Genomic DNA, 15,872 nt, shown 5'->3' with positions numbered 1-15,872 from the left:
CTCTGATCTCGACACACCTGCCCCCACCTCACAAACGTAATAAAAAAACTGACATCTAGAAACAGATACAGAAGAAAAGCAGAAGTAAGATTATATATACCAAAAGGAAACAGTAAGAAAATTAGAACAATATTAGTATAATTTTTTTGTTAACATAAAGCTGATATTCTTTCAGAAAACATTTTCATACTTTCTTTTATGAGACAGGGACTCTCAACATAGCCCTGGCTATCCTGAACTCACTACATAGACCAGGCTGGCCTAGAACCCAGACAGCCACTTGTCTCTACCTTCCAAATGCATGTGCCAATATGCTAAGTTTTCAATAAACGTTTATTTAACAAGAGTTATGTCAAACATTGGGAACACACAAAGAAAAGGGTCATAATAATTTTGACCTCATATTACCAATTCAACAGCTGAAGAAAAGAGAAAATATCATGGGAGGTAGATGCAGGGGATCTGAGTTCAATGCCAGCCTGATCAACACACTTGAGTTCTAACACAGTGAGGGCTACAAAGGGAGACCCTGTCTCAAAATTGCAAAAATCTAATATAAAACAAAAAGTTCCTGATAAAAAGTACAAATAGCTGCCAGTTGTTGGTGGTGTATATGTTTAATCCCAGCATTCCAGAGGCAGAGGCTACCACTCTAAACAGCCAAGACTACACAGAGAAACCCTGAAGGGGAAGGGAAGTAAAGAGAAAAGACGAGTGATACTGACCTCTGATTTCCACATGCATCACTCCCGGACTATACATATCCACAAGGGCAGGGGATGTAGCTTAGTTATGTAATGTGCATGTTTAGTATGTCAGAATCCCTGAATTAGATCCCAGGCACTGCATACACTGGTGATGGTGGTATATTCCTATAAGCCCAGGATTTAGGAGGTAGATTCAGGAGTTTCAGAAACTCAAGGCCATCCTTGGAAACGCTGAGAGTTCAAGGTCAACCAGGGCTATCTGAGAACCTGTCTCAAATACAGGGGGCTGGAGAGATGGCTCAGCAGTTAGGATCACCTGTTGCTCTTGCAGAGGACCTGGGTTCAGTTTACAGACTTCATATGGTGGCTTAGAACCATATGTAAACCCAATTCCAGGGGATCCAAAAGGCATATACATAGTGCACACACATGTGTGTATGCAAGACATACAAAGTAAGAGTAAATCTAAAACAATTTGACAATAAAATAAAAATGAAGGTTCCCTCCTCAACTTTAGAGAGGACTGTTGAGGCTATGCAGCTCAGTGGGGTGCCCCTGCCTCACATGAAGAGACCTGGGCTTGACTGTCAGCACCACAAAAATAAGACACATTAACAGGACTAAAAGTCAAGCAGTTTTCAGAAACTGAGTATCACACATCAGCACCTCTCCAGGGAACTGCTTCACTGTGAGCATCCTTAGAGCCTACTGGGTGTAGTGGAGCATGCCTCTAATCCCAGCACTCCAAAGTGAGTGCCAGGCCATGCCTAGGGAAAGCCTATTGGGAACTAGAGGGCTATTCACATTTGTCACTAGCACAGGAACTAGCCATCAGAACTACTCTAAGCATCATTCATTTATTCATTCCTCAAAATGTCTTTCAGTGGCTATTCTGTAACATTGCATGCACTAGGTAGTGGGGTTGGGGGTGGGGATGGGATACAATGTAAGCTTACATTGTAAGGTGGAAAAAAAAAAAACCAACCCACAATTGAGTCAAGGAAGTTGTTAGAAATACTTATAAAAAGTACAAACGTGATGCTATAAAAGAAACAAGAGAGTGGAAACAGAGTATATACTTAGTGTGTGGTAAACACCTATAATTCCAGCACTTGAGGTTGACACAGAAAGATCAGGAATTCAAAATCATCACTGGCTATACAGTAAGATGGAAGCCAACCTAGCAATGGAGACCATGTCCAACAAAACAAATTCTCAGAGGAAAAGGCCTACTTTTCAATTACCCAGGGACAAGCTGAAGACAGGAGACTGAAACTGAGAGACTGAGGTTAAAGCCAGCCAAACAAAAGCACTAGAAGGTGCCAAGAACACATCTCCTTCACAAAAACCCCAGAGGTAGGCTAAAAACACAGAGTGAACGGATCTAGGAAGTAATGGCTATAAACACACTTCAAACAACTTTAGAAGGAAAGAAGTAGGCTAGCCAGAGAGTACAGTGTTTTCCAAGTCAAGGGTAGAATGAAATCCATGTGTACTGGGCAACTAATAGTTTTAAATATATGAGTGACATATATTTGTACTTAGAAATATTTTTCTAGATATGGTGGCTTATAATTCTGGCTTGGAAAGCCAAGCTAGGTAGATGGCAAGTATCAACGATTGCCTGGCTAAGGACAGAGAACCTGTCTCAAAAAAAACCCGAAGTCTTTTTCTGTGTGTGTTTTTTTCCTCCCAAAGAGAGAAGGAAAAGTCTGTTTTTTCTAGGACTGGATATGTAGTTAAGTGGTAATCTTAAGTTACTTTTCTATTGCTATGAAGAGATACCTCAACCTATAAAAGAAAGCATCTGGGGTTGGAGATGGCTCAGTGGTTAAGAGCACTGATTACTCTTCCAGAGGTCCCGAGTTCAACTACTGAACTCACAATCATCATTAATTAGATCCGATGCACTTTTCTGGTGATAAATAAATCTTTACAAAAAAAAGCATCTAGTTGGGGTGGGAGTTATATTTTACAGGTGAGTCCACCACCATCATGTTGTAGGGCATGGCACTGGAGCAGTAGAGAGAGAAACCATCAGGCAGAGAGAAAGCACTAACTGGAAGGGCATGGGCTTTTAACACCTCACAGCTCACCACCCCTAGTGACATTCCTTCGCCAATAAGGCCACATCTAATCCTTACCCGACATTTCCACCAAACATGCAAAGATTGGAACCTGTGGTAAACATTTTCATTCAAAACTCTGCAGCGATTCTAGGCTTTGGGTTCTTTCCCTAACTCGAAATGAGAGACAACAAAAGCAAAACTACCCAATAACCAAACATTTCCTATAAACCAGACTGTCCTGGAACTCACAGAGATCTGCCTGCCTCTGCCTCCTGAGTGCTGGGATAAAAGGCCATGAGCAGCATTCCAATTTGTATTTTGATTTAAAATGTTCTTTTTTTGTTTGTTTTGAGATGGAGTCTTATATAGAACAGGCTGGCCTCAAACTTACTATGTAGCTAATGATGACCCTGAATTTCTAATTATTCTTCCCACTTCTGCCTCTAGAATGGTATGGTTTCAGGTCTTAGAGGCATGTATTGCACATATTCAGTTCTGTGGACCAAGTCTATTGCTCCATGAACACTAGATAAGCACTGCATTAAGCCATGCTCTCGGCCTTAGTTCTTCTGGACTCATTTCTTTCTTTTTTTTTTTTTTTTTTTTTGGTTTTTTGAGACAGGGTTTCTCTGTGTAGCCCTGGCTGTCCTGGAACTCACTCTGTAGACCAGGCTAGCCTCGAACTCAGAAATCCGCCTGCCTCTGCCTCCCAAGTGCTGGGATTACAGGCGTGCGCCACCACCCCAGGCTTTCTTCTGGATTCATTTCATGTGCACAGGCTGCCCCACTACTGGGTCAGCTGCACAGCCAAAGGGGGCCTTCTGTGCTTTTTTTTTTTTTTTTGTATTCTTGTTTTGTGTTCTTTTCTTTTGTATTCTTATTTTTTTGTATTTTTTAAAAGATTTATTTTATGTATACATGAGTACACTGTCGTTATATTGAATTTGCCATTTTTTGCTTTAGCCTTCTAAGCATTAGGATTATAGTATAAGTGTGTGCTAGCTGCCTTGGGAATATTTTTCAAATAAAAAAGAGCCAGGCAGTGGAAATGTATGCTTTTACTTCCAGTACTGGAAATGCAGATCTCTGAGTTTGAATGCCAAGGCTACACAGAGAAACTCTATCTCAAAACCAAAACAAGAAACAAACCAACAAAATTTTGTGTGTGTGTGTGTTACACTTAACACACACACACACACACAATTTAATAAGAAAAAAATGTGGGTGCAGTGGGTGAAAATCTATAAGCCCAGAATTCAGAAAGTGTAAAGGCTCTTTGGAAGTTGAGGGACGAAGGGAGGAAGGGAGAGAGGGAGGGAGGGAGGGAGGGAGATAGGAGATAGATAGATAGATAACTATTCAGGTAGCTAACACCCAGCACTATTCACTGTAAGCAGTGAGTTTCGGCTGCCTGCTGCAGGGACGACAGGTGTACACTACCAGTCACCTCTTCTTCTCTGCTTTTTTCTGTACGTTCAACACAAATTAACTAATTTCCTAACAGTCTAAATCTCCTCTCAAGTTTCCCATGAACTCATCTTCCCAAGAAGCCACCTCAGTAGTTATCTGCCCTACTTCAGCACTGCTGGGTCTCCACATCAAGTGCCACGTGACCTTGTGAGCCCCCTCACCTCACCATCATTGGCGACTTTTCCTTCATTCCTCCTTTGGTTGGGTCTACTGTTTTCTGGACCACATGCTTTCCTGATTAACTTTCCTCTCATTGTCGTAAACATTTCTAGAAACTTTCTGAACAGAAGAATAATGAAAACTTTGAGATACTAAATGTTTAAAAAATATCCTTAGCCTATTACAATTCTAGGTTGTAAATACTCTTCTCTTAAAATTCTGAATAAAGTATCCATTAGCATCAAATTTCTAGCATCATAAGAAAAAACAAAGTCATTTCAAATATTTCTTACAGTCTACTTTTTTTATCTGTAGAATCTTTTATGATTTTCTTTGTCCTGTGTCCAGAGATTTTTCTCATCATGTTTCTCTCTCTTTTTAAAAAATCATTTGTTTATGTACATTGGTGTTTTGCCTTTTGAGGATACTGTATCTCCTGGAACTGAATTTACAAATGTGTTGCTATTTGGGTGTCAGTCTTCTGGAAGAGCTGGCAGTGCTCTTAACCACAGAGCCATCTCTTCAGCCCCTAGTCATATGTGTTTCTCTGAGAGAAACAGATTCAGTATGAAGCTCTGGCTGGCCTAAAACTCAGTAGGTAGACCAGGCTGGCTTTCAACTTCCAAAGAGCCTTTACCCTTTCTGAATTCTGGGATTATAGATTTTTCACCCAGTGCACCCTCATTCTTTTCTTATTAAATTTTGTGTGTGTGTGAGTGAGTACAGGTACCCTGGAAGGAACCCTTGGAACTGGAGGGACAGGGTCTCATGTACCCAGGTTGATCTTGATATCACTATGTAGCTGAGGATGAACTCACACTTCTGATCTTCCAGCCTCAATGTCCACAACCTGTTTATGTCATGCTGGTGTTCAAACTCTGTGGACAAGACTCTGTGGACACTACGCAATCTTTCTACTAAGTTACACTCCACAACCTTTGATTCTCTTTTTCAAAACAAAGTTTTTCTGTGTATCCTTGGCTTTCCTGGAACTCACTCTGTAGACCAGGCTGTCCTCGAACTCAGAAATCCACCTGTCTCTGGTTCCCAAGTGGTAGGAATAAAGGCATGCACCACCACTGCCCGGCTCTAATTATGTCTATTAATGAGAATCTATTTTGGCTTATTATTCTGGAAACTGAACCCAGGATCTCATACATGCTGGGCAAGTGCTCTATCACCAAGCTACAGCACCAGACTAAGCATTCCTTTCAATTTAAAAGTAGCCCCTTTGATTATGGAAAACGAAGCCATCTTATGTATGCTCTTCCCTTTCCCCGTGTTAATTATATTCATTCAAGGACTGGGATCACTAGTTCCGTATAGTTTGCTGGACTATTTTTCACTCTCACAATATTGCTTCTTTCCGACCTGTCCTGAGTCTCAGATATTGATGCAAACTCTAAATGTAGCACTCAGGGACAAGCCTTGAGCATTCATTCAAACTACTGTTTTCCTACTTAGGACACCCAGGTCTTTTTGTCTAGCCCTTAACTTTGCTCCAGAAATCTTTTTATCTATTTATTTTTAATGCTTTTAAACATTAAACAGGCTGGTCTCGAACTCACAGGTCTGCCTCTGCCTCTGGAAATATTGACTTAAGGGTATGCATCACCATGCATATCCTGCTCCCAAAATCTTACTGTAGTCTTCTTCACATTTGTATTTGGACTGCCTAATTTAACATGGCTGAAAACAAGGTGGAACACTCAGTTGCACACCATTTGGTTTTCAAACTCAATATGTAGGTCAGTAATCAGTTGCTACCTCAAGACAAACGTCTGGGAACTGTCCTCCCTTCTCCTTCTTTCATCCCACTCTCTAGTCCATTTATCAAGTTCTATAAGTAACTGTGCATAATGGCGCATGCCTTTAATCCCAGCACTCAGGAGGCATACCTGGTGGATCTCTGAGTTTGAGGCCATTCAGGTCTACAAAGTGAGTTCCAGGAAGAAGCCAGAGCTACACAGAGAAACACTATCTTTGAAAACCAAACCAACCAAAAAAAAGTTCTTTATATAGCTGTACTATCTAATGCACCCAATAGCTAGCTCTCTCGCCAGCGTTTTCACTCTCTCTTTCTCTCTCAGGGGGTGGGGGTTTGGGAGGGGGTGGGGTGGTTCCGAGACAGGGTTTCTCTGTGTAACCCTGGTGTCCTGGAACTCACTTTGTAGACCAGGCTGGCCTCAAACTCAGAAATCTGCCTGCCTCTGCCTCCCAAGTGCTGGGATTAAAGGCATGAACCATCAATGCCCGGCAGAATAGCTCTCATTCATTACTTTACTCTTGGTGCTTATTAGCCACGCCCTCTGTTGGGCTGCACACCCAGCCCTATCCTCCTTAATTTCTACCGAATTTCCATTCTAGTGCAAGTCCTGCCTCCCATTACTTCTCATGTGTTCCCTTAAAATTACCTAATTGGTCTTTAAAATCTTTGAAATTCTGTTTTTCTCTTATCTAAGACATGTAACAACCCCCACCCTCCAAGGAAAACAAATTAAGAGGCTACTTAAAAAAATCTAACTACTTCCTATTTATCCTGACTTTGCTTCTAACTTTTTTTTCTTTCTTTTTTCTTTTTTTTTTTTTGAGACAGTTTCATTCACTGTGTGTCCCTGGCTGTTTTAGAACTCCATTTGCAGACCAGGGTGTTCTTGAACTTCTGGTCTCTGAGTACTAAGATTAAAAGACTGCACCACTACCACTGGGCATGATTCTAAATTCTCATTTTAACAAAGCCCTGTCATTCATTCTTCTTCCTACTGTCTCTGAATACATTTCACTTGCTAGGGTAAGTCATAATCAGAACATTCACACAGCTATGAAATTAATCTTAGGTGTAGAAGTGCTTTGCTTGCATGCATGCCTGTGCACATGTGTGTACCAGATCCTGTGGAGCTACAGTGACAGGTGGCTGTGAGCCACCATGTAGGTCCTAGAATCAAAGCCAAGTCCTCTCCAAGAAGAAGTGCTCTTAACTGCTTAGTATAGCCAGTCCCACTTTTGTTTGTTTCTGCACAGGTCTTGAACAGCTACACAGTCCAAGCTGACCTAGAAATCAAGCAATCCTTCTGCATCTGCCTCCAGAGTGCTAGGATTTCAAGCATATGCTATCACATCCTTCTAAGGTTTCTGCATAAGAAAATTACTAAAAACTCTCTAATTACTCTCAGATATTTTTTGAGACAGAATTTTGGTATCAAAGCTCAGATGGGTCTGAAACTATCTTCCTGCTTCAGCCTCCCAAGGGCAATAGTTAGGTTTCCAAAGGTTCTTAGAAACAGAAAAACAAGAATGCACTCCTTTGAGGACTTTGCCAAACTGAGTACTTACCCTGTGGGCAGACATTCTTCTAGCCTTTTGTACTGATAGCCAGAGTTAGGGTTGATTTGACCCCCTGGGGTACAGGCTGTGGCCTGGATAGTTAGCTGATGGCAGGCACATTTGGATCTGCAGAGAGAGAAAAGGATGATTAGAGTTGTGGTTGGTTTTCTGAGGTTCATGAAGATGGGAACTGGACACAGTGATCCACATCTGTAATCCAACATTTGAGATATAGAGGTGGGAGGAGCAGGAGTTAACTGCTATCCTCAGCTAGTGAGTTCTGGGCCAGCTTGAGCTGTCTTAAATCAAAACTGATCTGAGTCCACAACTTAGGACCTGCTAGCTGCAGCCAGTCATCTCTCAGGCCAGGCTCTGTCATGCCTAAGGTGACCATGTGTGGAAAGGAGGCACAGCTGCTGAGTGAGTGACCTCGTTGACTCCCTAAAATGTGAGAAATACGAAAGGCTCTAACCTCCAGGGCCATGCTGAGCACGAAGCAAGCCCTACTGTAGGCAAGGTAGAGATAAAAACTATACTTTTAAGCATTTCTTGGTTATGGAAACTCTTTCCCTTGCCAGGGACTTCCGAGGCCTCACCCTCAGTCACCAGGGACTCCTAGTGAGAATAGAGTCTCAGTAGTAAACATAGGAACAAAAGTTTAAAAAAAAGGGAAGACAGAAACAGCAAGTGGGGACTGGAACAGAACAAAACTCACCCACTCCCAGGGGCCATATAAGACCCTATCTCATGTGTTCTCTCCTCCTCTCTCTCTCAACAAGATCTCACTGCGTAGCTAGCTCAGCCTTTCTTCAAAGTTATTATAAAGCCTAGGCTGGCCCAGAACTCACGATGAAACTGCCACAATGCTGAAATTTCAAATCCTGAAATTATAGGTATGTGCCATTGTAACCAGTTTCTATATCTGTATTTCATAGTAACCTTAGGAGAATTCTAGCTGAAAGAGGAGGGAAAGGAAGATAGGGAAAGCAATACAAATAAAAAATAATAAAAGAAATAAAAAGAATAAACCTGTAGGCAGAGACAGCAATGCCTGCACACCCCACCAACTCACTTATCCCGACACCCATCCTTGCAGTCACAGCCAACCAGAAATTCAGGGCCTGTGTTAATGAAAACGCCCTTGCCAGGAATGCGTTCTTTGCTGTAGGCCACCTGGGGTGGGGGAGTCGTATCAATCTCATTAACGCAGGACAGGGGAACATCTTCCTTGCCATAGGTGATGTCCAAAATATAGTAAAAAGGCTTAAAGGGTTGAAACTTTCTGTCAACAAGAACATATGGATCTAAACAGAACATCTCCAGGAACAGAAAATCACAGCCAGTCTCAAAAAGGTAGCGCTCTATTTCCTGCATTGTCCGAAGGCAGAGACCACAGGGTGTCTTATAGATTACATGAAAGCCCATTTTGCGGTTAACTCTGCGCCGTGCTGTCATCCTCCGGAAGTCATACAGTAGTGGAACCAATAGAGGGTTCTTGCCCCGATACTGTTCGTTCCTCATGGGTCTGATCCGGGACAAGCAGGTGTAACTGCAGACATGAGGTAAATAGAAAAGCTTCTCCATGGGGGCACGGTAGGAGGGCTCAGCTGGTGCCCGCTCTAACATGCCATGGAAGGCTGGAGGGGCTGGAGGCCCTGGGGGGGCTGGAGGCCCTGGGGGGGCTGGAGGCCCTTGGGGGGCTGCAGGTGCTGGGGTAGATGTTACTGAGGTCAAAGGTGATCTGCAAATGAAAAAGCAAGGTACAATCAGATCAGAAGGTAGCAAGCCTATCTGCTGTACAGCTATCCCTCCACCTGGCCAAGCCACTTCTTTTATCTTTCATATAGTTTTTTTTAAAGATTTATTTTTTTATATATGTGAGTACACTGTAATGTCTTCAGACACCAGAAGAGGGCATCAGACTCCATTACAGATGGTTGTGAGCCACCATGTGGTTGCTGGGACTTGAACTCAGGACAGCTAGAACAGTCAGTGCCCTTAACCGTTGGGCCATCTTTCTAGCATTCATGTAGTTCTTTTGTTTTGTTGTTTGAGACAAAGTCTCATGTAGCCTAGGCTATCTTGTCGCTCCCATCTTCTGCTCTGTCCTCCTAAGAACTGGGATTATAGGTGTGTCCCAATTCACCCAGCCAGCTGTGCTCTGGATGCTGAAGAATGTCAGATCCTCTGCCTCTGCCTTACCAAACAAGCCTGGATGACAAACAATACACTGCCACCCCCAGCTGATTCTTCAGACAGATTCTCTCTAGTTCAACAGGGCACTTCTCCCTAATGCACACCTTACGTTATGGAAGTGGAGGCTAGTGTTCTACCAAACGTCTAAACATCCTTGTCACCTCAGAGTCAAGGAAAAGGCTCGCAGGTGTCTCCTTTCTGTTGAAGCAATGATAATGTTACCGTGTTCAACAAGTTTTGGCAAATGACTTTCTGGTGAGTATGTTTCTCAGATATAGAATTTCTAATTTAACTATTCTTATTACCAGCTTCTCAGGAGCTGCATTTTCAAATCCGAGTTTCTCACTAACATAACTTTACAGTAAGAGCTCTCAGAGTCCATTATGTTAAGCTCCCAGTGTCTGCGGGTTTCTTACCTGTATGTCTGGTTAATCCCAAGTTTCCCAGCAGGCACATTTTCACTAAGTGTGGACGAAGTAGGGGAGGAATGGCCAGAACCCACAGATCCTGGTCGGAATGATGTGCTCTTTTTGGCCACTTGCTTCCGTGATTGAGCAAGCTGGCTTTCTAAGCTTCTAGGGGGATTAGAAGAGACCATATAGTAAGGCTTCAGAAGGTGTGTGTGGTAAAAAAATAAAATAACTAGAAGTAAAAAGAATGATGAGCACTCACTCAGGGTCAGCTGCTTGGGGGGAAAGAGGAAGTATCGGAAGTGGGGCCGGTGGAGCTATAGGCTGCAGAGGCTCCATGGGCTTAAACTGGATTCCAGTACTGGTTAAATCTTGTGTGTACTGAACAACAGGCCCTTTGCTCCTCACAGCACCTACGGGAAAAACAAAGGGAGAGGATGACAGCTGTGCCACATATTCTTTTTTATTTTATTTTATCTTATTTTTTTTGGATTTGGTTTTTCTCGAGACAGGGTTTCTCTGTGTAGCCCTGACTGTCCTGGAACTAACTCTGTAGACCAGGCTGACCTCGAACTCAGAAATCCGCCTGCCTCTGCCTTCCAGAGTGCTGGGATTACAGGTGTGCGCCACCACTGCCAAGCTGTGCCACATATTCTTAGGCATGTACCCTATCAACTAATATAACAATGCAGGAAATGGCCAGACAGTGGTGGTGCAAGAATGTAGAAGTAGGTGGATTTCTGTGAGTTTAAGGCCAGCCTAGACTACAGAGTGAGTTCCAGGCTAGCCAGAGCTACACAGAAAAACCCTGTCTCAAATCCAAAGGAGAACAAGAAGAATGCAGCAAATGTAATATGAAGATGGTTCAGTGATACAAGCATAAGGACTTGAATCCAAATCCACAGAACCTATGTAAAGCCAGTCATGGCAGCATGTGTCTGCAATCCTAGGGCTTCTACAGGAAATAGGAGGGAGAACAGAGGCTCTCTGGTGCAGGGCATCTAGCATACACATGCAGCAATGAACAACAGAGCTTTGTTCAAACAAGGAAGATTAATTCTAAAGCGGAGACGGTCCTCTGACTACATAAGCACTTGGCATGTGTATGCCTGTATTCATATACGAAAGTGGCAAATGACAAATTACTAAGTGTTAACCTTTTTTGTTTTAACTATTTATACCAATAATGGGGTATACTAGTAAATACTTGTTCTGGAAAAACTTTTGTTGTTTTGGGGCATGGTCACACGTAATAATGACTGGCCTCAAACTCACTAAGTAGCCAAGGACGGTCTTGGATTTGGGTTTTTTTTTTTTTTTTTTTTTTTTTTTTGGATTTCTCTCCGAGACAGGGTTTCTCTGTATAGCCCTGGCTGTCCTGGAACTCACTCTGTAGACCAGGCTGGCCTTGAACTCAGAAATCTGCCTGCCTCTGCCTCCTAGAATGCTGGGATTACAGGTGTGTGCCACCACCGCCCAGTCCAAGGATAGTCCTGAATCCCAGATATTCCTGCTTCTATCTTCCAAGTGCTGAAACTGATTACCTGTGTGCACCAACATGTCTGGCTATATGTGGATATTTAGAACAAAACAAAAACAAAACAAACAAACAAAAACAAAAAAAACAAAAAAAACACAGCAATGTGGAGGCAGCTCCACAAAGCCATCAACACTGATGAAAATATTTTAGACATGTATCTCTATCCATTGAGTCAGTATTGCTCTGGTAAAAGGACAGCTGCCATACATAACTCCCTGTGCTAGTCTACCCTTCCCTTCCCTTCCCTGGGCATCTTTGAGGACATACCCATATTAGGACGGGTTCTGAGTTGCCCCCCCTGCTTCTTCTCCATTGCAGAGGCTGAGGATGTCTTCATACTGAACATAGGTTCCAGGCGTGTAGAGCCTCGATAGATCCACTCACATCTTTTGTCATCCTGGGAGGCAGGAGCAAGGGAGGGAGGAAAAGCAGGTACAGGGTTAGAATTAAATCCCGTCTCTTGTGGAGAATATATACCATGTGTCACCTCTTATCATCAGGCTTGGCCCCAATGTCTCTACACAATTAACCATTTCACTGGTACCTGCCCCCTAATATTACCACAAATTCTTTGGAAGAACATTACCAGAAAGAGGATCCTGACTAGGCTGCCATCCACCTCTTCAACTCGAGATTTCCACCATGTGCCTTCCCACTCAGTCTTGATAAGCTGGCCACTCTTGAGAAGTACCATTGGGCGGTTTGGATAGGCAGTGATATATTCCTCTATGAAGTCTCGGCAGGAGCTATCTTCTATGTCCTCCCAAGTCTTTTTCACTGTCCAAAGGAAAGAAGCAGAGATTAAGACAGAAAGGACATATTTTGAAAGGGAAGAACTGGGCTGGAGAGATGGCTCAGTAGTTAAGAGCACTGACTGCAGTCACAGTGTACTCACATATATAAAATAAATAAATCATAAAAGGGGGGGAAGAATGGTTGACACTTTCAAAATTTAAAGAGAAAAAAATAAATTCATAACCTCAAGGAAAGCAAAACCAAGACCATCTTAAGTACAGAGATTAATGTGCAAATGCATATACAAATTAAATACTAAACTAAGCCACACTCAAAACTAAGCAGCTCATGTAAAAGAAACGGACATTTCACTTTAAGGAGAATCTTCCTAACCAGTGGATGTAGTAAACTATTATGAAACAGTAAGTCCTTTCTCTTCTTTGTTTCTCTCTTCTTCCTTTTTTTTTTGTTTTTTTGAGACAGTTTTCTTGTGTAGCCCTGGCTGTCCTGGAACTTGCTCTGGAGACCAAGGTAGCCTCCAGAAATCCCTTCCTCTTAGTGCTGGGATCCAAGGTGTGCACTGCCTGGCGTGCTGCTTTTTCTTATCAATGTTGGTGATCCACATGCAAAGTCAGAGCTGTCTACCACTGTGCTACACCACAGCCTACTTTTCAGAGTTCCCTCCAAATTTTTCGTTCTTATAAAGATTTTTTTTTTTAAATTTTAGGTGTTTTGCCTGCATATTTCTATACATCATATATATGCAGTCCTCCAAAAGAAGTCATAAGAGCACACTGGGTGCCTGGAACTGAAGTTATGGAAAGCTGTGAGCTGCCAAACATGAGCACTGGGAACTAAGCTGGGGTCTTCTGTAAGAGCATCAGGTACTCCTAACCGCTGAACCGTCCTCCAGCCTAACTCACACACCCAGCGCTCACATAGGCTGGGTGTCATGGCGCACATCTGCAACTTTAGCATTGTGGGGGGAAGGCAGATTCAAAAAGAATGATGACCCACCCACCAGCCAGCAAGCCAGCCTAGCAAAGCCCAATGGTCAGAGCTTTAGTGGAAGACTCTGTCAAAAGACATTAGGTGAAAAATAAGGTAAGAAGACCCCCAACGCAACCTTCTGGCTCACACACACACACACACACACACACACACACACACACACACACACTATAGTCATGAATGGTGTCATGTACCAATAATCTCAACATACAGGAGACAGAGGAAGAAGATAGAAGTTAAAGAATAGCCTTAATCACACACAGACTCCAAGGCCAGTGTGAACTACAGGGGACATGGTTAAGCAGATCAAGCACGTGCCATGCAAGCATGGTGATCAAGTTCACAGAACCCTTGTAAAAGCTAAGATGGTGTGAAGACTGTCTATAAATCTAACATTCAGGAAGCAGAAACACAATATACCCAAGGCAACCTGGCTAGCTGCAGTTGGCAAGCTCCAGGTTTAGCCAATAATACTGCCTCAATGAACAATAAGAAGACAGCAAGTATTCATGGCATCTAATATCAACTTTGGCCTACATACAATCCCAAACACATGTGAACATGCAATCATAAAATTTAAAAAACTCAGAAGACTCTGCCATGTGTTTATTTCAACGTTAACAATAAGCAATTGATTCTTCTGCCATTAAAAACAACCGTGGACCCAGGGAGATAGTTCAGAGGGTAAGAACTTAGGCTATGCAAGCATGTCTATGGCCTTGAGTATGCATCCCCAACACCCATGTAAAAAGCCATGCGTGCTTGTAACCCCACCTTTAGAGAACATGTAAATATGGGAGCTCTCTGCACAGCTATTCTAGACAAAATTGTAAATTTCTGTCTCAGTGAGAGATCCTATTTCAATGCAATAAGGAAGAGAGTAATAAAAGGCATTGGATGTCTTCGCACCTGGTCTCAATGATTAAGTGCACAGGTACAACACACATAGAGATTAAAAATCACTGAGTGTGGGAGTGTAAGCATGTGGGTCACTGTAGGTTCAAATCTAGCCTGGTCTACACAGACAGTTCTAAGACAGCCAAGACTATAGAGAATCCATGTCTCAAAAAAAGGTAAACTAAAACCAGTTAGGAATGCTGTAGAGATAGCAGTTGGTGATGTGCCTGCTTTACAACCATGAAGACTGGAGTTTAATTCTTAGAACATACATAAAAAAGCTAGCCATGGAGACATGCACTTGAAATGACAGTGCCAATTGAAATCCTAGCACCTATAAGGCAACTCCAGTCCCAGGAAATTCTAATGCACAGACATATGTAAGCAGAATATTCATACAAATAAAGTAAATTAAAATATTAATAAGAAAACCAAAGAAGGTAGACAGCAGCACCTGAGGAATACCTCTCATGGGCCTGCATGCTCATGCGCGTGCTCATGCGCGCACACGCGCACACACACACACACAGAGCTTCTATAGGAAGCACTATGTAGACAAACAGAAATGTAAAACATGAAAGCAGCCTTCTTTAAACCCAAGTTCCTTAGAAATGAAATCAAAGCACATTTGTAAGTTTACAAAGTCAGTCAGAATTTTTTAGGGTTCATTCTCTCTACAAAGTCAGGCAACAGTGCTGTCTCCAAACAAACTAGAACACTAAACAGAAGTCAGGTTGTTTAAGAAGACAGACAAAGCAGAGTAGGAAATGAGAGCTGAGAAGTGTGTGGAGCACTTACATGGTCGGCAAATGGGGTACAACTCTGACTGGGTGACATAGGAAGCATAGCCATCGTCAAAAAAAATTAAAAATCTGCAGGAAAAGGAAACAGACATGGAGGTTATAGAGAATGTTTTATCACAGGGTACTTTATTATTCTTTTCATTCTCTCAAACACAGACCAGTCCAGTCTCTCTTTTCCTTTATTTTCCCTTATACTAAAAAACCCTCTTTTCTGAAAATGTTTCTTTCTTCCAGGCATGGAGGCACACACCTTTAATCTCAGCACTCAGGAGGTAGAGGTAGGAGGATTTTTTGTAAATTTCAAACCAAGCTGCCGACATAGAGAATTCCAGGCCAGTCAAGGTTGAATATGAGACATTTCTCCAATCTTAGTGCTCAAGAGACAGAGGTAGGTGGTTTGGGAGTTTAGACCAATCTAGGATACATAAGTGTCATGGGGTTGGAGAGATAGCTCAGTAGTTAAGAGTACTGTAATCACTTCCAGGACCTAAGTTCAGTTCCCAGCCCCCACATACAACCTTACAACCATCTGAAGCTCCAGTTCCAGGGGA

The 15,872-nt window shown here is 42.6% G+C and overlaps 1 protein-coding gene across 3 annotated transcripts in view; it reads right to left on the bottom strand.

Moving 5' to 3' along the window:
• Positions 1–15,872, bottom strand: part of Setdb1 (SET domain bifurcated histone lysine methyltransferase 1) — a 35,151-nt gene that overhangs the window by 5,288 nt on the left and 13,991 nt on the right. For 2 of the 3 annotated variants that reach the window (XM_052179783.1, XM_052179785.1), the window contains exons 7-13: positions 15,317–15,390; positions 12,462–12,652; positions 12,143–12,272; positions 10,598–10,748; positions 10,342–10,500; positions 8,802–9,470; positions 7,739–7,855 (exon numbers count right to left, since the gene is read on the bottom strand). In XM_052179783.1, coding sequence (XP_052035743.1) covers positions 7,739–7,855; positions 8,802–9,470; positions 10,342–10,500; positions 10,598–10,748; positions 12,143–12,272; positions 12,462–12,652; positions 15,317–15,390 — 1,491 coding nt within the window. The remainder of the gene's footprint in view (positions 1–7,738; positions 7,856–8,801; positions 9,471–10,341; positions 10,501–10,597; positions 10,749–12,142; positions 12,273–12,461; positions 12,653–15,316; positions 15,391–15,872) is intronic. The other variant, XM_052179784.1, reaches the window with a different exon arrangement.

The sequence above is a fragment of the Apodemus sylvaticus genome, chromosome 4 (assembly GCF_947179515.1).
Source record: "Apodemus sylvaticus chromosome 4, mApoSyl1.1, whole genome shotgun sequence".
Taxonomy (NCBI): Eukaryota; Metazoa; Chordata; class Mammalia; order Rodentia; family Muridae; genus Apodemus; species Apodemus sylvaticus.
This window is presented reverse-complemented; position numbering and strand designations above follow the sequence as displayed.